This window comes from Balaenoptera borealis, assembly GCF_965194805.1.
Source record: "Balaenoptera borealis genome assembly, chromosome: 4".
Lineage (NCBI taxonomy): Eukaryota > Metazoa > Chordata > Mammalia > Artiodactyla > Balaenopteridae > Balaenoptera > Balaenoptera borealis.
The window spans coordinates 741699-767048 of NC_138861.1; the positions used below are offsets into that span (position 1 = coordinate 741699).

The 25350-nt window shown below is 41.3% G+C and overlaps 1 protein-coding gene across 1 annotated transcript in view; it reads left to right on the top strand.

Annotated features, from left to right (window-relative positions):
* Positions 1-25350, top strand: part of GUCY1B1 (guanylate cyclase 1 soluble subunit beta 1) — a 51025-nt gene that overhangs the window by 14143 nt on the left and 11532 nt on the right. Inside the window, exons 3-8 of the mRNA XM_082391336.1 lie at positions 2405-2505; positions 4033-4151; positions 17731-17928; positions 20865-21095; positions 22366-22482; positions 23447-23580. Coding sequence (XP_082247462.1) covers positions 2405-2505; positions 4033-4151; positions 17731-17928; positions 20865-21095; positions 22366-22482; positions 23447-23580 — 900 coding nt within the window. The remainder of the gene's footprint in view (positions 1-2404; positions 2506-4032; positions 4152-17730; positions 17929-20864; positions 21096-22365; positions 22483-23446; positions 23581-25350) is intronic.

A 25350-nucleotide genomic window follows, 5' to 3' on the forward strand; every position in this document is an offset into this window, starting at 1 on the left:
TGGTTATTCATTCTGTATATAATAGTTTACACCTGCTAACCCCAAACTCCCAATCCTTCTTTCCCCTGAGAGAGAGGGGTTTTAATGCTTACATGCTTATGTGATTTGTCCAAGTTCATTCGACCAGGAAATCCTGGGCTCTGAAGTTCACGTCTTTGTGCCCACCAAAGTCATGCTTTCCCCCCACATGCACTGTTACGTGTAACTGCAGGCAAATAAATGGACTGCTCCGAAGAACACAGGGTGTTTGAAGAAATGTCTGTCCTCCCTGGACCCAAGCTGTGCTGCCATTTGGAGCAGACACTGGTGTCACAGCCACGGGCAGCCCCTGTGACGGCCCCACTTCCGAGGGAGAGGAGGCAGGAGGCTGCCAGGCGGTGAGGAGGAGCTCTCCCAACCCCTGTGGTGAAACTTCACCCAGTTATGTCCTCCCTGAGCTGCCTGTGTTTGTGCATCTCACGTGGACAAGGTGCCTGGGACCTCGGCTGTGCTCTTCCAGGGCAGGCAGTGTTTGGAACGATGGACTTCTCCTCCCGTTTAGACACTAGTTTGAGGAAAACAATCTAAATCCCATCAAAGTAAATACATAACCATGACAGCTATTTAACTGATAACTGCGATTTCCTATCACTAATCCTGCGTCTATTTTGAGTCACTGCACTTGATACGCTGAGGATGTGCTGGAAGACGTTACCTGTGCACCGGGCACCGCAAGCTTCACGTGTTTAATACGGAGCTCTGGGCCTTACCCCTCGGTCCACGGCCAGCCGTCTGTCCCAGTTCAGCTCCTGGTGACAACGTCCTTCCAGCTGCTCCGGCCAAAACCGCAGTGTCATCCTTGTGTCCTTCCCTTCTCTCACGTCCTGCGTCCATTTCATCAGCGAGCCATGTGGAACCTTCATGTACACCGGGATCTGGGCCACTTCCCTCCCTCCACTGCTTTCACCCTGACTCAGGTCACGGGCCTTTCTCGCCTGAATGTCCCGGTGGCCTCTAACCTGCTCTCCTTGCTGTGACTTTGCTGTGTCCTTGCTGTGACATTGCTGTGTCCTTGCTGTGACATTGCTGTGTCCTTGCTGTGACATTGCTCTGTCCTTGCTGTGACCTTGCTGTGACATTGCTCTGTCCTTGCTGTGACCTTGCTGTGACATTGCTCTGACCTTGCTGTGACATTGCTGTCTCCTTGCTATGACATTGCTGTGTCCTTGCTGTGACATTGCTGTGTCCTTGCTGTGACTTTGCTGTGTCCTTGCTGTGACATTGCTCTGACCTTGCTGTGACATTGCTCTGTCCTTGCTGTGACATTGCTCTGTCCTTGCTGTGACTTTGCTCTGTACTTGCTGTGACATTGCTGTGTCCTTGCTGTGACATTGCTGTGTCCTTGCTGTGATATTGCTCTGACCTTGCTGTGACATTGCTGTGACCTTGCTGTGACATTGCTGTGTCCTTGCTGTGACATTGCTCTGTCCTTGCTGTGACATTGCTGTGACATTGCTCTGTCCTTGCTGTGACATTGCTGTGTCCTTGCTGTGACATTGCTGTGACATTGCTCTGACCTTGCTGTGACATTGCTCTGACCTTGCTGTGACATTGCTGTGACATTGCTCTGTCCTTGCTGTGACATTGCTCTGTCCTTGCTGTGACCTTTCTGCGTCCTGTGTGCCTTCCACCCACGCTCAGTGCAGCCTCAGGATCCGTCCCCTCACTGAAGCTTCGGCCGCTCCTCCAATGCCCTGGACGGCCCCCGCCAGCGCTTTGCACCTACTCTTCCCCCGTCCGGGGCTCCCAGGCTGCTCAGGGCTCCCCGCAGAGAGGCTTCACGCTTGACTCCATTGCCGGTTTCTCAGTGATGCTTCCGGCTGTCGTACTTGAGTCCCTTACCCCCTTGCCCAGCTTTATTTTTCTCCAAACTACTTGCCATTATTATATATATATATATGTGTGTGTGTGTGTATACATATATATCTTAGTTATATCTTAGTTTTATGCCTCTTCTCTCTCCCCTCCTAGAATACATTTGTTCCAAGAGGTTGGTACTCTCTCCTACTAAAGGCTGTATCCCTAGTGCCTCTAACTGTGCCTGGCACATAGAGGGACTCAACGCATATTTGCTGCCCATTAATTTAACCAAAAGTTATTTCGTGATTCTATTTAATATCAGGTATAGTATTGGGCATTAGAGTACTTTACAAATGTTAATCTTGTTAAAACATACTTAAATATATCATTTTTAATTTGGGGAGGGGGATGTGAAATAAGATCTTTGTAATCACTAGACTTTTAGGTACCTGTCACTGATTTCACCAAATTTGCCAAAAGTAAATTCTGTTCCAGATATGCAGCCATTTCTTATATGGTCATTGTAGCTGTTCTTTTATTTGTCTGTCTTGTTTCTGTTTTCTAGGAGAGAGGCACAGTTGGATGAAGAAGGGCAGTTTCTTGTCCGAATAATATATGAAGATTCTAAAACGTATGATCTGGTTGCTGCCGCAAGCAAAGTCCTCAGTGAGTTACATGTGACTCTCCTTCTTTGGTTGAAGCCACCGTAGACGTCCAGAGGCACGCGTGGCCCGAGGTCGCGGTGTGAGCTGCACAGGGCGTGTGCTGCCCAGCCCCGGCCGGGGCACAGGCACGTGTAATGTTAGCCTCAGGCCACACTGAGTCCCACTGTTCTTTTCACAGACTCTTTAGAGAAGAGAGGAGCTCTCTGGCCCTCCCCACAAAGAGCCATGTGTTGAGGAAGGAAAAAAAAGTATTGATACTTAATGTAATAAGTTCATAACGCGATAATAACTTAATGTTGCCATGTCAACAGCACAGTAATTACAGAAGTGTAGAATGCAGAAAATATTACCTCCAAATCTCTTTTGTAATCACAGGTTTTATTAGGTATTGGTAAAAGAAACAAGAAACTGAGGTCTGCATTAGACAAAACTCATGCAAGGAAGGCAAAGTCCAAAAGAAAAAAAACTTCATGGGAAAAATGTTGTTCTCAGAGTAGTATCTCACATCTTCATGGTACTTAATTTACAGCTAGGCTACAGGTTGGACAGACTAGATGTATGCTTTTTAGCTTTGTCAAGTATAGCTAGAAGAGCAAGTGCTACCTTTTGCAGGGTACAAGAATTACCAGAAAAAAGCATGGTAAATTGTAAGAAAAGTCTCTTGCCTCATTGGTAATCAAAATGGACACAAATGTGAAATAATTTTTATACAAATTTGGCAATTAAAAAAAATTAAATATCTAGTGTAGTCAAGGGTAGAGTTAAAGGGGAAATTGTACACATTTAAAATCTGATGGTGAGATAAGAGTTTTTGGAGAATAATTTTGCATCATCAGTCAAAATCTTTTAAAAAAATGTTCAAATCCTTTAGAAATTTTTTTAAAAGAAATGATTAGATTTATTAACATTAAGATTTATGGGTGTTTTCATTTCAGAGTTACTTACATTATCAAAAATTGGAAAAGCCTACATTTTGAACAAGCGGGCATTGGTGAAATAAATTGTTGCATATCTGTGTTGGTTAAAATAGTGATTAAAATTGATATTAAGAAAAAATTTTAAATTTTAGGAAGTATTAATAATTGAATATTAAGAAAAACACAGGATCTTAGGGTACATACTATATGCAACCGAGTTATTAAATATGCATATTTATATAAAGAAAAATAATGGTGCACCACAATGTTATCATGTGCATTCTTGATGATTTTCAAGATCCTTCTGTATTTTTTGGAAAAAGTAGGTTATACCTTAAGTATAAGTTTAAAAAAGCTCAAAATTTTGTCATGCAAGCTGAGAAACTGCTTTGCTTTAAGTACCAACTTACCCTGTTAACACGTCAATATGCTGTCTTCTCAGATTTCATTGTATTTTCCTGGCCAGATGTTTTTCCTGTGATCTGTTCACTCTGCACAGAAATTGAGGATATTTAACATGTTTTATTATGCACTTGTCTTCATTCCTCCCACTAACAGTTTTCCATCTCTAATATATTTTCTTTCTGTTGCCTCTCAAATCTATAAACTAGATCTCAATGCTGGAGAAATCCTCCAAATGTTTGGGAAGATGTTTTTCGTCTTTTGTCAAGAATCTGGTTATGACACAATCCTGCGTGTGCTGGGATCTAATGTCAGAGAATTTCTGCAGGTGAGCAGTTTGAGGTCCTGGAGCTAAAAGTTCTGAGTTTTTGATTTTCCAATGTAGTCTCTAGAATCCTTTTGTTCAGCCAGCTGGATGAGTGTCTAGCTGCTGAAATGGAATCATAGTGACATTTTTGCTAATGCACGTAAAATAATAATTATTGGATGGTCTTGAATACATTTTAGCATTTTTCCTTCATATTTTTTCTTTAATTTTTGGTACTGATGCTGAATACTCAAGTTGTAAACTAGTGGTCTCTGAAAGACTCAACATGTTGTGATCTGTGCAGCTGCCTTTTAAAAAATAGTTCTTTGTGCTAGTAGCTGTGGTTTTATGTATATAACATGGGCTTATTTTCTACTTGTAAGTCACTCCGAGTTTGCATAGCGTAATTAAATAGTACATCAGTATCTGTGATATTCTACCTGAAGCTCGCTGTTTCGGAGAAAGCGCCTGCCACCAAAACAAATTTGAGAATCATTGCTCCTGGTTACATATTAGTTAATCTACTCTGGAGAGGAAAATAGGAAATCTTCCAAAGTCAGTCTCAGGTGAAGTCAAAGATAAATAATGTCGTTAAAGGCCTTTGTCTTCTTGTTAAAATTACCTTATTTTTTTTTTTTATTATACTAGCAAATGACACACTAGGTGGGAGACTATTTTGGGATTGACTGTCCTATTTTAAGCACAGGCATTTGTGAGACCCTCTCCTTGAAATGTGTTAACATTGAGTGTTATGTGGTTGTTTGTAAAGGATATTTCTAAACTGGCAGCTGAAAGCAGCCAGATCTTGCTGGAAAATGATGTCAGTGCAATACTAGCTGAACCGGAGCCCAGTTTGGGGGGAATGTAAACTACTTGCAATCCAGCTGCATTATTGATTTAACAGCCAAAATAAGAACTGTAGTGTTTAATCAAAATGTTGGTGGTTTACATAGTGACATTTTTCTTATAAACTAAAAACAGCATTAAATCAAAATGGAAACTGGTTTGTGGTCCCTGCCATGGATTTACGAAACTACTGGTGTCCAAAAAAGCTGCCACTTCCAAATGAAGTAGCTGCCAGGAGATATTTAAATTAACCTTTAACAGGTTGCATTTAAATGGATTACTTTACATGGATTAAAGTTTGAGATGTGAAAGTATTTTGGGATTTGGGGGTTTTGAATACATTTCCATGTTTAATACTTCTGTTGACTGCTGTCACCTCAGCTAAGTTTCTGTTGTAGTTCCTCTCCCTTAATTTTAACATTGTCAGTGGCCACATCTGTGTCAACAAACGGTTTACTTTTTTTTTTTACCCTTTACTCATTGTGACCGACTGCTAAGTGTGTAGTGGGACAGCAGAGGATGGGCAGCTCCTGGCGGTTTCTCCTGTTCTAGAGCTGCCCTGCCCGGCAGGGTGGTCTCCACGTGAGTGCTCAGCCTGTGAAACATGCTCTGGGTAAAACACACACCAGGCTTCAAAAAGAATGCAAATAGCTCACACCTATTTTATGTTGATTACATGGTGAAATGATAAAATTTTGGAAATACTGAGTTATATAAAAATGTATCATTAATGTTAATTTCACTTGGCTCTTTTTCCTTTTTTAAACATGGCTACTAGAAAATTTAACATTACATGGCGACTAATATTTGTGACTTGCCTTAATGGCTGTTAATGCCTTTTATTTTCCCTGGGCAGCATTATTTTAAATAGTCCTGAGTCTGTTTTCCTCAAAGTCAATAGGCAGTTTTAGTTAATATACCTTTAAATTACACACGATTTTATTTTATTTTTTTCTTTTGGTGCAAGTGTGAACAATGAGGAAACTGGAAAGTTAGAATACTGTAAAGTTTTCATCAGTATTGTCTATTTTTGATTGAATTGTTTTTTTCCTGGTTTTGAAATTAAATATCTTAATGGCAAATTGGCTACATTAACATACTGCTTTTCTTAAAAGTAGATATTTGTGTTATGAGTAGGCTAATTACAAACAAATGGACCATTTTTCTGTAAAAGTGACTATGAAATAAAGCAACTGATTTTCTTAAATTGTTTTAAGATCCTAGCTCGCATTTAAAAATTGACATTTTTCATTACATAAAATAATAAAACATTCTTCATGGTAGACTTTAAAGAGTTAGATAAACTGGGCCTTATTCTAAGGATAGTTAGAAGACTTTCTTTGCCTTTCACCACCTGACTTTAACCAATCACTAAATCCTTAGACTCTATGTCATAAGTACTGAATTTTCAGAATCCTACCACTTTTCTTCATTTCCCTACCCTTCCGTGGGAGTCTACCATTATATACAGAACGGATCGGTTTCCCCATCTCTCTGCATGACCCCTCCATCTCCTCTCCATTCTATAACTAGTGACTTTTCTGAAATGCAGATAAATCTCCTCCCATCAGTTACTTGCTTAAACCCTTCAGTGATTCCCAATTGCTCATTGGAAATGTAAAAAGCAATTAAAATAATTGAAACTACTCACATCCCTGTCTATCTCTCCTCTTACTCTCCCCCAGCCCAGCCAAACAGGACTTCTTCCAGAACGGTTTTTTTTTTTTTTTTTTTAAAACTTGCTCTCTCCATCCTCTGAGCTTTTGCACCTGCTCTTCCCTTTGTCTGGAACACTGTTCCTGCTCCTTTTCACCTGGACCTCTCCTCTTCATCCTGAAGTAAGAAATTACTTCTTCCAGGAAGGCTCCACTCCTCTCTCCTGGCTCTACCCTATTTGAATCAGGGAACTGACATTTCTCATGTTTTCACAGTACATCTATTTCCTCACCCATAGGAGGTCTCACACCGTAGATCATTTCCTGTTTGGGGCTGGAATGTAAATGCCATGAGGCCAGAGGTCGTGTGTAGTCTCTTAATGATGGTTTCATCACAGACATTATCTGGGAATGAAAGAACCTTTTTTAAAATGAATATTTGATGTTTATACAAAAATAGGAAGCAAATACCCAATAGCTCAAGATTAATTCTTTTATTAAGAATAATAAAAATCCATTTTGAGTGAGGCTATATAACTTTGTTTACAGATTGATTATAGATTGAAATATAGACGAATAGACACACTCTAGACCAATTTCTTCTTCATGTGGGTGTGGCAAATTACTGTTTATTCATTAACATACAGGTGACATTACTTGTATCTATTGAGACTTTTAAAATATTTGTCCTAATATTTCCATCTGAGGCTCTCAGGCAACAATGAAATAGCTACTGAGATTGTAACGCGGGAGACCACTGGCCACGCGTCCGGCTGGTCTCCTCCATCCACTCCCATCCTTCTGAGGAGGGCTTCCTTGGGGGGTGTCTCTCCCGGCCTCTCAGTGGGATACATTATTAAGAGCGACTCCCTATTAAATATACATATTTTTGCTTTTCTTGAAATAATTTTTAAGTTTTCTGAGTACCAGGCACAGCATATAACAGGCAATCAGTAAAGAGTCTTTAAATGATAGAATTAGTTAATTCTGAGTTCTGTGTGTATACTTTTTATTTGGCCCAGGCTGTTTTATCCAGATAATACCTCTGTTCCTTTATACACATTTTATACTCAAGGAGATGCTGTATATATAGTATCAGTAGTTTAGTTCCAGAAAAATGTTTGTTTCTCTCTTGGATTTTGTCATTTCCTTTGATTAGTGAACTTAAACAATTTAACAATTTACCAACTTGAATAATGGGCAGTTCTCCTTTGAAAGGCTTTGCTGCCAATAGCAAATTCCCGGCTCTGCTTACACACTCTCCCTTGCATTTTCAAAGTCATTTTAAGAATTTTTACATCATGCCTATTTTTAGTCTACCTCAACACTTTCACGAAAAGAGCTACACATCTTAAATGGATAATGTAATAAAATATAGGTTTTAGAGGAAACTTTTTAGAAACATTATTCTTCCAAAGACATTACACAATTTGGAATTGATTTTTGTTAAATGTCCTGTGAAACCATCAGTTTGTGGACTATTGATAAAAGTAGATAGTCCTTGCAATTAATTATTATCCTTTTGCTGATTTAGTAACCGAATACATGATTTATCTCAAAAAGAGTTAAACAAGGGACTTCCCTGGCAGTCCAGTGGTTAAGACTCTGTGCTCCCAATGCCGGGGCTGTGGGTTCGATCCCTGGTCAGGGAACTAAGATCCCACATGTGGTGTGGCCAATAAAATAAAATAAAATAATAAGTAGAGAAGAAAAAAAAGAGATAAACAAGAATAGGAAGACGTTTTGATTTAGATTTTTGGATTTTACACATTTTACCTGGATTTATTGTCTTAAAGGTAAGACTATATTTCAGCAAGAATTTTTTCTCTATTCTGCCACTTTCTTATTCGTAACTTAGGAATAAAGTGTGGTTTCATGCTGCTGCTGTAGTAAATTTCCATCTGAAGCTTCTAGTGTATTGATTAAAAGAATGCAGAGAACAGATAGGATTTGAAAGCTCCATAAAACATACAGCTGGTAAGGAATGTCCAATCTGATGGTATTCCCAGCCTAATCCACGCTCCCCTTTACTTTCTGACGTCCTGTTGCATTACTGCAGATTGTGTTTTCCCCAGATCGCCGCACTAATATCTCCCATCTCACACGCTCTGCTGCAGTGTGATTGTGCCTCTCCCCCATGAAAGGGTGGAGTCCCCTTCCCGTGGATCTCGGTTGGCTTTAGTGATTCTTTGACCAGTAGAATATGGCAGAAGTAACATTCTGATACTTCCTAGGCTGGTTCATAAGAACTCTCGAAGTTCCCATCTGAGTATCTGGGAGCATTTGCTCTTGGGATGTTCCCTGTAGGAACCCAGCCCGTGAAATGAGACGCCTGGGCCACAGGAGGGGCCTGTGCAGGCCCTCGGACAGCGCTGCTGGCTGCGTTCTCGGGTGTTACGATGAGTCCGTCCCAGCCTCCGTCTCACTCCAACCCGAGGACTTCCCACCTGAGTCCAGACAGCCCACAACACCGTGAGAAATAATACTAGTGTGTTAAGCCAGTAAGTCTGGGGTGCTTTGATAACGCAGCGGTGGTTAATTGGAACAGCACTCTGTGTGTTGTTTTTCCTTTTATTTTTTGTGTCTGTGTTAGTGTGTGTGTGTACATGTGTACATGTATTTACGGATGGGTGAGTAGAGCTTTGGGTTGTCCATGTTTGAGGAGATAAGATGGTATACAACCTCTGGGTCTGGAACCCAGGTCAGTCCACAGCAGGGCTACTGATTCATTTTCAGTGGTGTCTTGTTATTTATTATGTTATATATTTTTTACTTCCCCAATAATTTTACAGAGGTAAAATGAAACCTAAATGAGCGTGGAAAGCTGACTAGTGAAAAATAAAGGAGCAATTTGCAATCTTAGAGACCAGTCAGGATTTAAATTATGAACCTGCTTAAATATGCATAGGCATCTCAGTGGAATAAGCAAACAAATATTCCGTCATCGTTTGCTGGAAACACTGGCTTCTTCCACTACTTTGGGTTTGGTGGCATTTTCACTTACTTTCCCAGTTCATAGACCTAAGAGTCTTCTGCCAGGGCCTTTGTTCAGCCTGCAACGGGATTTTCTTCAATCCGTGTCGGCTCCAGGGTTTGGCTTCTAAAAGACCACGCTGTAATTTGGCCAGCCTGCCAGGAGCAATCTGGGGTTGATGGCTGATCTGAAAGTCTTAAATGTTTGTGCAAAGTGTTATTTCGGGAAATAGGATTTTTCCTGAACAGCTGTGAAATTCTCATATTTCCCTAAATTATTTATAATGTTTCTTAGAAAAAAATGCACCATTCATTTTATTTTTAACTTTTGAATTTCAAAAAGAGCTTTTCTCAAAATCCCAAACACCAATTTCTATAACCTGTGCCTCCCTGAAAAAAAAACGCACAATGTAAGAGCCATGAGTTGAGTTGATTCGGTGTCTTGCTGAGGGCTCTAGCCAGGGACGCAGCCTCTCGGGTGCCTCTGAGAAACCCTGGCGCAGGCGAAAGGGGCAGGTCGGTGTGTATGTGGTGTTGGTGAAGGGTACGTGCAGTCAGGCGCACATCTCGGTGCCAGGCGTCTGCTGGCCACCAGGAGCAGGGATCTGGCTTTAGTGCTTTTCTGAGTGGGGGAAGATGCAAGAATCCAGGTTCATCAGAACTTCCTAACTACCTGAGGGCCTGTTCTAACATTTTTTTTCACCCCTGAATTCTTTCCTGGGTGTATTGAAGGTCAGCAACTGCAGGGGCTCAATGACTAAATTCTTGTAGAACCGGGTGAGGAGTGACATCCCTTAGTTGGCATCTGCAGTTTTAAAGTTGACACGCTAGACCTCTTGAAGGAAGATAACATTTTAGAATTTTAAGAACTTTTTCTTTGAATAACTCGTATATATTTTCACAGTTTTACAAAGTATTGATTGTCAGAAGTTGTATGTGAACGAGATTTTTTAAACGTGAATTTAAAGGCAGTATAATAAGTGAAATAGCTTACACAGGTAATTCTATGACTCTTTGCCTTTTTTTTTTTTAGTTAAATTTTCTCTTGAGAGGATGGTAATGATAACTATAAGTAGTTTTAAAAATATCACCATTTAAATATTTTTAGTGACTCTGGTACAATTTCTTTTTAAATAAGGCCTTGCATTATTTCTTTTAAAAAAGATTCCCTGTAGCTTTTCGGTTGGAAGGCTATTTCTCAAGGAGCAGCTTTAAGTAGAAAAGGCACAAAGGTATCGTTAAACATTGACCCTTACTTGCTATGAACTCATGCTACTCACGCCTGGACTTGGTGCTTCCCATTATGTAGGGGTGACTTCTCCACTTTATCTGCGTCTTGCTTGTTTCAGTTTTTCACATTCAAATTCTAACATAACATCTTTCTTCTAAAACTTAAAATGCTTTTCAAATTGCATGACTCACAAGTAAATATTGATGTTGGTCTTGCTTTTCAGAAGTGTGACAAATAAAGAGAAAGGAAATGTTGTCCCTCATCGTCTTTCCTTAAAAAAAGGGAGGTTTGCAATGACTGATGTTTAAGATTGTTTCCAGCTCTAGACTTCAGTAATGCTCTCAAGTAACACAGACAGCTCTCTCCCCATCCCCTAGAATAAGGATTCTTTTTTTCTTTTAATTAGTTAATTTTTCTTGGCCGTGCTGCTCTGGCTCTGTGTTTGCGGGGTCTCAGCTCCCCGACCACGGATTGAACCCAGGCCACGGCAGTGAAAGCCCGGAACCCTAACCACCAGGCCGCCAGGGAGCTCCCTAGAATAAGGATTCTTGAACACTGAAAAATCTCTCTCTCTCTCTCTCTCTCTCTCTCAACACTTTCAAGGCAAGGTCTTACTATACCCATTTATGTGCATCATTTAGGAATTTTTAATTAGATGCACTGGAAACAGGGGAATGAGGTAGTTAATTCCCGGAAACTTTGCCTCTGTAAGTGTGTATAAGCTTATTTGTGCCATGCATATTACAAAGAGAAATTTTGCATTTATTTTGAAGCATTCCAAGATCTTTAAAAATATGGAACTTCAAAGTAATATTTCTCAAAGGATTAATAAATTCTCTTTTGATCCTAAATCTGTGGGGTGTACTAAATCCCAGGACGCCAGCACTAGTTTTTTCTTCTGTAAATGATAAAGGCTGGAGGACTTATGAGTAGCAGAATTCCTGAGAAACAGTACATTGATCTTGCTTGTAGAAAAAGCAGTAAAATGATATCAGAACATTCAGAGAAATGAAATGAAAACCTCAGACCAACCTTTTGGCATCTTGAGGCAAAATAGATGAATGAACCTGCTCTCTGTTCCTTTCCTGTTTCCTAGTGTCATAAAGCTAAGGAGAATGACGTGAAAGCGTGTTTGAGGTTTGCTTTACTGTTTCCTGGGCATCTACTTGTGCTGAAATATATGCATTTACATTTTTTTCTTTCTCTTATTTGTGTACTTCTTTGTAACTAGCCATTCAGCTCTTTTCTTTGTATAGCCACCTCCACGGGTATATTTAGAAATAAAACAATACCAGTTTTAATTGAAACTCTTGTTTTCCAAAATATATTGCTACAACCATGTGGACCAATAATTAGCTTTGTATAGATGGTGTTATAAAATGTAGACAGACAAGGTTTTTCTCTTGGCTGATTTTGAGTATCTTTTTTGTGGCCTTTGAGGTTCCTGCAAACAATTATAGTCTGTGAAGAAAGTACATTTTTAGCAGTACAGATGTACTCAGTTGAAAATAATTTAATATAGAATCATGAATTCCATTTCTCATAATAGACAGGCAATGGTAATCACTTCAAGTTTGAGAGAGAGTAAGACCCAGCAAGGGAAGCTGTAACTAAAGAAATCCCAGGAGTACTTTTTATGGTTAGATACTACCTAAAGAAAATCAATATTACATTAAGTGGTGTTAAATCTTTTATGCTCCAGGAAAGCACTTTAGTGTTGTCTAATTAATAGCCAACTTGACAAAACAGTCAGTCTCTGGAGAGTTGGTTACCACAAAGACTTAAAAGATTGACGTGACCTCATGTATCTTGGTTTCCCACTTGCTTTGAATTGATAAATTTAAGCAACATTTTATTATTAATACTTTAGTATTAATAATACCTTTAAGGCAAATATTAAATTAAAATGGCTTTATTTAATTAAATTATTTAAATTAAAATGTCCCCACATTTAGGGAGCAGTGCCTGTCCCTGTGTGACTCCTGGCCCATCTTTCGCTTTCTTTAGCATCAATGATGCAGAGAAAGTGAATGGTACCATCGGTACTGCTTCCTGCCATCTGCTTACGTGCCTATAGAAATGTGCTCATATAATACGACACAAGATGAAAACAGACGAGTGTGAAAGTAATCTAGGCATATTGACTTAAGATGTACTGTATGCGAACATTTTATAGAAGAGAAATTGAAAAAAAAATAAACTACATATTTCAAGTTACTGTTGGACTCATTTTAAAATTTTTTCATGAAAGTGAGCCACAACACAGTACCCGGGCCTGACTACATTAGGAAATTATTTTAGGAACAAGAGCAGCAATTTAACTTAGCAGCAACAGGCTGAATTTTGACTGTGCAGGAAATACACATAAAACTCTCTCGATGGTCTTTTTTCTCAGCAGATTTTCTGTGACAGCATTTTTGCAGCACCAGCAGACGTGTAAGGGATCTGGCAGGGTTATGAGGAGTAGCCTTCATGTCTCCCTTCCCAGGAAGGGATTCCCGCGGGAAGGCCTCGTCATAGCAAAACCCTCCGTGCAACTTAGCAAGTGAAGTAGTCTGCGGCCTTCAGCTGCTCGAGGTTTCTGTGAACTGTCCGTCCTTAGCATCTGCCGTGTTGGGTTCCTTCTACCTGGCAATGGCAGCCTGTGGAGCCATCAGGACCACTTGGTATTTGAGTCAAGAACTGGCCTGACTTGATTATAACAGGTGGAAGTGGGGGGCAGAAAACCAAATTTTAGCCCTAGGCCTGAAGGCATTTCAAAAAGAAGCCATATTCGCCAGTTGAGGGAGCTTGAGCCATCTACCCCAGTCAGAACGTCAGCCCAGTTGAGGGGGCTTGAGCCATTTATCCCAATCAGAACGTCAGCCCAGTTGAGGGGGCTTGAGCCATCTACCCCAGTCAGAACGTCAGCCCAGTTGAGGGGGCTTGAGCCGTCTACCCCAATCAGAACGTCAGCCCAGTTGAGGGGGCTTGAGCCATCTGTCCCAGTCAGAACGTCGGCCCAGTTGAGGGGGCTTGAGCCATTTATCCCAATCAGAACGTCGGCCCAGTTGAGGGGGCTTGAGCCATCTACCCCAGTCAGAACGTCGGCCCAGTTGAGGGGGCTTGAGCCATCTACCCCAGTCAGAACGTCAGCCCAGTTGAGGGGGCTTGAGCCATCTACCCCAATCAGAACGTCAGCCCAGTTGAGGGGGCTTGAGCCATCTGTCCCAGTCAGAACGTCGGCCCAGTTGAGGGGGCTTGAGCCATTTATCCCAATCAGAACGTCGGCCCAGTTGAGGGGGCTTGAGCCATCTACCCCAGTCAGAACGTCGGCTCTCCCCTTCACTCCGCGCCTTCGGACCCCGTCCTGTAGTCTGACCCTGACCCTCGTAGGCACCCGGAGCCACTCTGCACGTCGGTTTGTGATCTAAGCCATGCACTGCCCAGAGTCAGGGCCCGAGCGGTGCAGACCTGGGCCGGCCCCGCCCGCTGCCCCCGTTGCACCGCACAACCTGCGTGACACGCGGTGCATGGGTGAGCGTGTGGCGACACAGGGCCGCACGTGCCCTGACGGGCCGCCTCATACCACGCTCGCGCCACGTCCTTCCTGACGTCTTACTGGATCCTTGTTTCTCTAAACCGGCCTCTTTGACACATCTGGAACGAGAACCGTCCTTCCGTTTTGGCCCCTTCCCACACCTCCTTTTCAGACGTGCTCCTTGAGGCCCAGGGCATCCTGAGACCGTCTTGCGTTTCCCATTCTCTTTAGCAATAATCACCAGTTATTGACAGGTTCCTATTTGGTGAATTAGCTGTTTTATTGCTACCATGACAAATGCCCACAACCATAAGTGCTTAAAACAACACACATTATTATCCTGCAGTTGCGTAGGTTGGGAGGCCATAGGGGTCTCCCTGGACCATGGTCGGGGCCAGCAGGGCTGCGGACGGGGATGGAGGATGGGGAAGGTGGGGAAGGTTTCCTCGCTCGTTCGGGTGTAGGCAGAATTCAGCCCCCGTGGCCAGACGTAGGGCTGTGGACCAGTTTCCTTACCGGCCGTCAGGGGGGCTCGTAAGGCCGCAGGCTCTCCCCAGGCCCTGCATGCGGCGCCCTGTTCCTCAGACCCTGTTTCCTCCTCAGTTCCCACATCCCCCCCTGCAACCAGGAAAGGTTCTTGGCACCTAAGGACTCAGTCGCTCATGGGATTAGGCTGGGTCCCAACCATAATCTTCCCAAGCAAGGTCCATAACCTTAATCCCGTTTGCAAAATCTCTCTTGCCACGTGAGGTAACATGTTCAAAGGGACTAGGTCTGGAATCTTGGGGACACCATTATTTTGCCTACTACATCTGGGGTGGGCTCATGCTTTATATATACCTCATTTTAGTTATTTCCATTTTATCAGAAGAAATCAAGCCTTGGAAAGGTTGGGTAGGTTGGCTACGTTATCATGAAACGACGGTGTCATGATTTAAATCCAAGTCTGCTTGATTATTTTTATTATTATTATTTACTTATTTTTTAAATAGTTGAATTTTTTTTTTCATTTTTCTTTTTTTGTTTGGCCACACCATTCAGCTTGCGGGATCTTAGTTCCCCAACCAGCGATCTAACCTGGGCCCTCGGCAGTGAAAGCACGAAGGCCTAACCACTGGACCACCAGCGAATTCCCAAAGTTGGCTTCATTTTTTTTTTAATAATAAGTGATTAATTTTATATTTGGGTTTTTTTTAAGCATCTTTATTGGAGTATAATTGCTTTACAATGGTGTGTTAGTTTCTGCTGTATAACAAAGTGAATCAGTTATACGTATACATATGTCCCCATATCTCTTCCCTCTTGTGTCTCCCTCCCTCCCACCCCCTCTATCCCACCCCTCTAGGTGGTCACAAAGCTCCGAGCTGATCTCCCTGTGCTATGCGGCTGCTTCCCACTAGCTATGTTTTACATTTGGTAGTGTACATATGTCAGTGCTACTCTCTCACTTGGTCCCAGCTTCCCCATACCCGCCGTGTCTTCAAGTCCGTTCTCTACGTCTCCGTCTTTATTCCTTCTAAAGCCACCTTGCTCTTAATTCCTGTACCATGCTATGCTATGTGTGTGTGCTACTATATTTGTGCAACACACACACACACACACACACACACACACAACACGCATTATGAATTAAGTGTTGGGAAGCCGTGTTGCACCAAGTCAGTAGTATACTTTGCACCATTTCTTCTGGTGATCTTTAAACCTTTTATTTTTATTTTAATATTAGAGAGTAATACAAGAAAGTGGGAAATTTGGTACGTTCTAAATTAATCACAAGGCTATCAGAACAGAAAATATTTATTTGCAAATTTATTAGTTTTCCAAGACTTCAGTTTCAAAAGGTTCAATTTCACAGGTTAGCTATGAGTCTGTACCTTGCTTGGAGACTATAAATGAACATGAAATTATACTGATTTAATTTCCAAAATGATTTTAATTACTAAAATATTATTTCACAAAGAGTATGCTTATATTTTCATATGCTTGTAACTCTGATGTCGTTTTTGAATTAATAGTCAAGTTTTAGGATTGTAGTGGAAACAAAGTGTAATATGTGATCACTTCGGGCGTTCCATGCTGCTTATCATAACATAAGTATACAGCTGCCCCAAACTCTTGTAAATATGCATACCTTTGTCTTAGCTCATAACTGTGTTTCTTTTTTCTGCTTCAGGCTTCCGTTTTACACCCCCTTGTTTGTTTACCTTCCTTAAAATGTTTCCACTGTTAACAGTCACAGATGTTTTTCTTTTTTTAAAATTATGGTAATATAGTTGATTTACAATGCTGTGTGAATTTCTGCTGAACAGCAAAGTGATTCAGTTATCCATATATATACACATTCTTTTTCATATTCTTTTTTTTAATGCAAAGGTTTATTATTTATTTAGTTATTTTTTAAAATTTTATTTATTTTTGGCTGTGTTGGGTCTTAGTTGCTGTGCGCGGGCTTTTCTCTAGTTGCGACGAGCTGGGGCTACTCTTTGTTGCAGTGTGCGGGCTTCTCATTGCGGTGGCTTCTCTTGTTGTGCTTGTTGCAGAGCACGGGCTCTAGGCGCGAGGGCTTCAGTAGTTGTGGCTCGCGAGCTGTAGAGCGCAGGCTCAGTAGTTGTGGCGCACGGGCCTAGTTGCTCCGCGGCATGTGGGATCTTCCCCGACCAGGGCTCAAACCCGTGTCCCCTGCAGTGGCAGGCGGATTCCTAACCACTGCGCCACCAGGGAAGTCCTCATGTTCTTTTCCACTGTGGCTTCTCACAGGGTATTGAATACAGTTCCCTGTGCTGCACGGCAGGACCTTGTGGTTTATCCGTCCTATACGCAGTGGTTTGCAGCTGCTGACCCCAAACTCCCGGTGCATCCCCCCCGCCCCGCCTTGGCAGCCACAAGTCTGTTCTTTATGTCTGTAAGCCTGTTTCTCTTTCGTAGATGTGTTCTTTTGTGTCATATTTTAAATTCCACATGTAAGTGATGTCATATGTTATTTGTCTTTGATGTACTTCACTTTGTGTGATCATCTCTGGGTCCATCCATGTTACTGCAAATGGCATTATTTCATGCTTTTTTATGTCAGAGTAGTATTCCATTTTATATATATATATATATGTGTGTGTGTGTGTGTGTGTGTGTGTGTACACCACATCTTCTTTATCCGTTCACACAGATGTTCTTCTTAATTTCATCGCCTTAGTTTCAAGTTCCCCGTGGTTCCTGCCTTACCGACGTGCGGACGCCGCAGGGGAGGACGTGCCCTGTACACGTTGGCATGGCCAGTGGGCCCCTGAGCTCGGACCCGAGCCTGCTTCCTCAGCCTCCTCTCCGAGGGCAGCTGCCACGTGGGAGCAGGACTTACTCATCACTCTGTCCTCTTCCTTGCAGAACCTCGATGCCCTGCACGACCACCTTGCGACCATCTACCCGGGTATGCGGGCACCTTCCTTTAGGTGCACCGATGCCGAGAAGGGCAAAGGACTCATTCTGCACTACTACTCGGAGAGAGAAGGCCTGCAGGACATTGTCATCGGGATCATAAAAACGGTAGCCCAGCAGATACACGACACTGAGATAGACATGAAGGTAATGGTCAGTAACTGGGGCTCTTCTGGGCACAGATGGCATGCGGGGTGTTAGAAAGGTGCTCTGAACGTGCCCCTGGTCAGCGCTGCTGGTGGCGCTCGGCAGAGGCAGATGATACCAGCCGAAACAGTGGCAACACGGGCAGTCTTCTATATTTGGCTTGGAATGCATATACAGGGCAGTTTTTCCTCGTGGGAGCAGATTTTTCTTTCTAATTATATATATTGCTCAAGGCAACGGGAAATTTAATTTGCATTTCCTGTGAGCTCCCACTAGCTGGGAAGCAGGAGGATCTGTGTCTGGCTGAGCTGTGGCCTTGAGGATACAAAAAACCCTGTCACATGGACACATTCTAAAATAATACGGAATGAAGTATTATTTTACTGGGGGTTTTTTTGTGTGTGTGGATTTTTTGGTCTGTCCCTGAAATGTGGTTTGAATATTTCATTTTTGTAGGATAAAACTTTTGCTTTTTTTTTTTTTTTTTTTTAATTAGATCAACTGGTAAAAGAAGCCGGTCTCAGACTTTAAAAAATGTGTTGCTATTGATAATTCACACTGTCAGTTTTGAGTGATAAATTCAAGGTATTGGTACAATAGCTGTGCAATAAAGGGAGCCATCATTTTTCCTTATTTCTGATCCAGAGGGTCACTCCCAGGGAGCTGTGTTTTCTGTGTTCAGCGTATTCAGCCCCCAGAGACAGTTTTCAGTGGCCCTAGGTTTGAGAAACGTGGGCAGAGGATACCCTATTTCAGTTTTCTTTCTTTACGGAAAATCTAATAGGCAGTGCTTTCTTAGATCTATAGTTACATTCTAACATGTGTGGGAAGCCCAAACCTTAAGTACAGTATTACACAAATAGAAATTGTAACATTTAAATTGATTAATTTAGAAAAGTATGCCGTATATTTAATCTAGTAATGTCACATTAGATTTCACGGGTGTTTTTTCTTTGAGTTGGTGTCATTTTTTACCTGATCTCCAGGTGCATCCTTCGTGTTTCTACAACTAGAAAGTGGGAGTATGGGTAACGTAACATTATCAAATCCAGAGACATTTAAAAATTAAACACTTGGGTCAAGGATTGAAATTCACCCGTGATTAGGAATCTCACTGGAATTCAGTTAAAACTGTATATGCCTTTCATTTCCAACTTTGGATCCTGACACCGAACTAACACTTCACTTATAGTACATGAGCCTGTATCCAGGGGGTTGTAAACACTGGGTCTGCTCTTGGTTTGTTCGTTACGTAGCCAAGCTGAGCAAGAAGTAAGGGCATAGAAACTTTAGGAAAGCAACATAAACTGGGGCACCCTTGGAAACTGCTGTTGCCATGGTTATTAGAGCCTTTGGTATGGGAGGTTGACAGCAGTAGCACTCTGTATAATTATGGGGTTCACTTTATACATCCCACTTATACAATGTGGGTTGTCTTGTGACCTTCATTTATTCAAGTACTCCAGACAATATAGATGTCTGAAATATTTGCATTTGGTAATTATATTTGGTATATTTAATGTTTTTCAAAGGCACTGTTTTAATTTCCTGAAGTATTCTTATGTTGAATCCCTAAGTTTAATAGGTCCAGAGCTACCAGACAACTTAACTACTTCAGGAATATTAGACCATGTCATGAAGGTGATATACGAAGGAGAGGGTAAAAATATGATCAGAAAAGCTGTTCATTTCGCTGATTTAACCAAAGCAAAAGGGTATAATTGAGAAATTCATTAGTAAATTTAGGTTGCATATAATTCAGTTCTTCTAGCTGAAATGGAAACACAGCAGAACATCAAAATTTTAAGATTGTTTTGTTTTGTTTATGAGACTTTAGGGAAATCACTCTTCATGGGGCAGAATTTTCCAATCATAAATAAGAATACTAATCTTTCAGCAGTGTAGTAGATTAGTGTGACAGTTTTAGTAGTAATATCCTGATTTCACCATGAAACTACATTTGGGAAAACATATACAATAGCGTCCATATTAATTGAGATTTGTTCTTAAGCGTCAGAGTTTGCTGCAGTGAACTAAGGAAAAAAGTGAAAAAGAGCAATGTTTTGCCTTCATTTAGCTGCAACTGAAGAAATACTCATTCAACTGTTTCCCATTTTGATCTGGCTGCAATTTGAGATACGGTTTTTTCCCTTTATAAGAGGATATGTTGGTTGCAGTTTCTTAAACTCGAAAGGAAAAATCTTTTTTAAAGCTTAATCGTTTATTTGCCTGTGAATAACATTTAGAAATGTAGTTATTCTTTAAATTAGAGAGCTTCGCTCATGATCATGATTACTCCTATAGAATCAAGTCCTAGATTTGGAATTAAATCAAAAAAGGTAATTTGGGGAGGGGGGATTTTTATGCATTTTGTCGATCTATTCTTCAGAAAGGTTAGTCAAAATACCCCCATTAGTGGCATGTGAAATGACTCTTCTTCTGTATCCTACCTCATTTGGTACTGTGATTTTATATACCTGCCAACTGATGGATAAAAAAAAATGACATGGCATATATTTTTAAATATGTATTTCTGTCATTTCATTTCCCTGTTTGTGCATGTCATTTTTGACCATATTGAACATACCACTCTGTGTGATGTGTAGGGCGTCTACTGTACGTGCGCCTGGCTGAGGGGTACTGAGCCCACCAGGGCAAGGGGGTGCTTTCCCCCACCTTCTACCAAAGAGGCTGCATGGCCCACCAGGGGACTCGTTCCAGATTTGCTGTCTTTCTGTGAATTTACTTATTCAGTCTTCAAATTTCATAGATCAATGTCCAGAAATAGTTTTCTGTATTAGGCGTGTATAGTGTTTGCATATATTAAATTTTAAAAATTAACCTGCTAAATGCAGTTCTCATCACCAGTTTCTTAGGTATTTAGGTTTTGTAACTAAATGCAGACAATGAACACCATTTCCCCTTTTGGCATCCAGGTTATTCAGCAAAGAAACGAAGAATGTGATCATACTCAATTTTTGATTGAAGAAAAAGAGTCAAAGGAAGAGGATTTTTATGAAGATCTTGACAGATTTGAAGAAAATGGTACCCAGGAATCACGCATCAGCCCATATACCTTCTGCAAAGCTTTTCCCTTTCACATCATATTCAACCGGGATCTCGTGGTCACTCAGTGTGGCAATGCCATCTACAGAGTCCTTCCCCAGGTAAAAGTACATCACACTCTCTTGGGGCCTGAGACAAAAGGCCACAAAGACACTATTGTTACAGGTGACCATTCATACCTTTAACCCTTTGCTTATGTATCAGGTAACGTGGAACACACTGTACGTCACAGAAGTTCTGTAACTGTAAACTAAGTACGTTTGAGCATACTGCAGCTTTGCCTAGGACAGCTACTTACTTTTTTCTGTTTTAATCACAAGGGCAGTGGGAGAATTCTGTGGGAATAGTGTACTTGTTTTAATGAGGAAGTGAGTAACTTTCCAGTAACAATCAGTTTTCACTTAATTTATTCAACATGGAGCAAATAGTCACTGAATATCTACTGTCTGAAAATAACTTTCAAAATCAAGCACTGACATTTGCAGGGAAAAGAAAGGAATTTAAAATACACCAAAGAGGAAAGCGATAGAGGTTACCGTGGGGTTTAGTAGAAAAAGCATCAAAGGACAGCAGTTGGGTGATGCCAGGAATGTACGTTTGACTTGCATTATTATTATTGTTATTATATTATATTCTTCTTATTCAGACCCATTGTCAAGTCCTCTCTTCCTACTTTTTCTTTTCTCTCCTTTTCTGACTTTTGGAATTGCACATGACATGTGTCTAGAGATACTTTTTGCTTGTAATTAAGGACACTTAATTCGGGATGAACTCACACGGGATCTGGCGTGAACCTGTAAGTCTGGCAGCAGAACGATGTGCGGACTGGGCGGTTACTCTGGCTCTGCCTCTCCGCCATCGATGACCTTGACTGTGTCACGTCCCTCTTGGCCTGCTTTCCCCTTGTTATGCTGTGAGGCTGGAGGGTGGACGAAGATCACCTAGTGTAAGCAGTCACTCACTTCCCTTTTATTATTAATTAGCCGTCTCCTGATAAACTGTGAGTGGCGTGGGTGGTTTTGCGATTTAAATTTCATTTTAGGCCATGGACATCTAACACCTCATGCTACAACTTAAAAGCTAAGTTCCATTCTTTTTTCTTCCAAAATTCTTCTCTTGTTTAGATTAGCTTATATTTGAATATGAGTCCCCCGATTCCATATTAGGTTTCACGTTCAGGCGACTGCTGGATGTTCATTTAGTTGCCGAGCTGCTTAGATGATGACGTGAGTCCACAGTTGAGGTCACTTTCCTACAAAATAATTACGCTTTTCTATGTTTAAGTGCTGTTGAGCTGGTCTAATCTAATAACTACTCTCAAATCATAAGAATTATTGACTAAGTATCCTTTTCTTTTCGTCTGCATTTTAGCTCCAGCCTGGGACCTGCAACCTCCTGTCTGTCTTCTCCCTGGTCCGTCCTCATATTGACATCAGTTTCCATGGGATCCTCTCCCACATCAATACGGTCTTCGTATTGAGAAGCAAGGTCATTGAGATATTATTTCAGTAAATGTGAGGAAGTAAGGTCTGTTACGGGTTAGAAGTGTTCCACAGGGATAATTAGCTGCAAAAACATTCTGTGAGATGCAGAAGGTGTAGAGAGAGCAAAACCAGAGCCCGAAGGGGGTCCTATTTCAAAGGCAACGGTGCTGATTTGGGGGTTGCCTGTAGGGCAGTGGGACCCTCTCCTCTGGTTAGAATAAACGAGCGAGAGTTTGGAGAAGGCCTTGCCCAGGCTTCCCGGGTGCACACAATGAGACCAACAGCTCTTACTCAATATACAGCTACAGACTCCTAGTTTAGAAACCTGGGGACCTAATAAAGATGTTTTAAACTTTACCCAAAGCCACTGGTTTGTTGTTCCCTAAATTGTCTGTTATTCTTCAGGCCATTTTTGTGGGGAAATACAAGTGATAACATTTTCATTCAGTTGATAGTTTAGGTGGTACCCAGATCTCGTAGTTTCTGTTCTTGGGGCTGATGTAGGCAAAGGGTTCCAGAGGACAAAGCTCATCCTCCTGTCCGCCCTCCACCTACAGAGGTTTTCCCCACACCTGCTTCCTGTATTTGGAACCAGCTGCTTCCAGCTCTGTGCATGTAGGGGTGGGCATGGGGACACTGGGTCTGGTCTTTGCTAGAGCCTGGGATTACGTGCTGTGGCCAAGGTGGAAAATCAGAAATAAGACTCACTGAAGCTTTCCATAAAGATGTGAAAGTAGCACAGCTACTGTCTTTCTGGGTTCAAAGGAAACGGTCAGTTGGCTTTTCTGCAGTGATGTAAGGCTGTCTGCTTGTTACCTGGCGGACTCTGGTGAAACGCCTCTCCTGCTCTACCTGGGCCGATGTTCTCCCTTACGGTTTGGTGGGAATGAGGTCTCTGGGTCCTTCTCGGCTGAGTCGTTAGGTAGAGACAAAGGCATGAGTGGACGGTTGTGTCTTGCCTTTTCCAGGAAGGGTTGTTGGATGTAGAGAAATCAGAGTGTGAGGATGAACTGACGGGCACTGAGATCAGCTGCTTACGGCTCAAGGGCCAGATGATCTACTTATCTGAAGCAGACAGCATACTTTTCCTGTGCTCACCAAGGTAATCACTGCAAGGTGAATTACAATAGATAGAAGTACCCATCTTGTGCTAATGAAGGAGTTCAATATCTTTTATTCAATTGTTTCTACAAAGTATGCTTAGACTTCCAAACTCTTTTTATATGCCTCTCTATAACAAGGATAACTTCATTGAACATTTGCAATAAACTCAGAAGAAGTCATGTCTTCTGTTTTATTTGCCATATCTTAGTCAGTTTGCTGGGTGTTTATGCCATTAGATCAGGGGATACCTAATCTGAAGGTAGGTAACTCTGTAGCTTTGTACCTTCTAAAGATGCATCATGTCCATAAGCAAACCTATAAAGCATGTAATGCGATGGCAAAAATACATGGTTATATTTGACACCAAGAAATTACTTTTCTAATGATTTCTGGATGTAAGCTATTTTATGTTGAAACTATTTCGCTACTTTAACTGAGATACACTATTCAAAATATAGTTTTAAGTTGACACTTATGTAAATAATGTTATTTATAATAAACATTGGGACTTCCCTGGTGGCGCAGTGGATAAGAATCTGCCTGCCAATGTAGGGGACACGGGTTTCAGCCCTGGTCCGGGAAGATCCCACATGCCGCAGAGCAGCTAAGCCCATGAGCCACTACTACTGAGCCTGTGCTCTAGAGCCTGCGAGCCACAACTACTGAGCCCACGTGCCACAACTACTGAAGCCCACGCGCCTAGAGCCCGTGCTCCACAACAAGAGAAACCACCACAATGAGAAGCCCACACACCACAACGAAGATCAGCCCCCGCTCACCACAACTAGAGAAAGCCCACGCACAGCAACAAAGACCCAATGCAGCCAAAAACAAATAAATAAATTAATTAATTTAAAAAATAAATATAATAAACATTAGAGGGAGGTAAAACTGTAGGTTGGTATTTTCAAAATGTGACAAGCGTTCTACTAAAAGATGCATGGGAATTTAGAATAAGAAACATCTCTAAATTTACTTTAGAGCAGTAGACATAGGTAACTGTAGAGCTTGTTAGGTGATATTTTGTGTATTTATAACTTTGTGCAGACAAAATGTATGCACATTATTTAGTAACACTCAAGAAAGGATGTTTTGGTGGGCTATTGATTAAAAATTTAGTTTAAAGTCCAACTGATCACTTTTCATTTAAAGATATTGTCTTAAAGTTTCTGAAAAATCGAATGAATTTTGTAACACCTTCCTTGAAAATTATTAATATGGTATTAAAGACTATATAAGACTAATGATGGGTTTTTCCCCTGAGAGTATATATTATGAAAATAAAAGAGACAAAATTAGGAAATATAAACTCTGTATTTTTTATTAATAACCTTCATTGATCTAACTGTATCTTCAACTGCTATAAATAGGTGTTCTTCCTTCTGCCTCTTTCCAAGTTGAGCATCGGTGGAATGACAGCTTCTCAATAGGGACAGTTTCTATTCATGGAGAGAAGGGTTTCTTCGGAAATAGAAGCAGGAAATTTGGAGTCTACTTGCTAATCACCATATGCAGAAATTGGCTACATAGTGACACACTCACCGACTGTCATATGGGACCTGGTCATGTGTACAGAGAAACCAGTACTCACACGAAATGAGATCAACTGAAAGCAGTTTTACTTACAAAATAAATAACCCCAAGAGGAAAAAAGTTACTGGCACAAAACAGAAATATAGATCCATGGAACAAGATAGAAAGCCCAGAGATAAACCCATGCACCTATGGTCACCTTATCTTTGATAAAGGAGGCAAGAATATACAATGG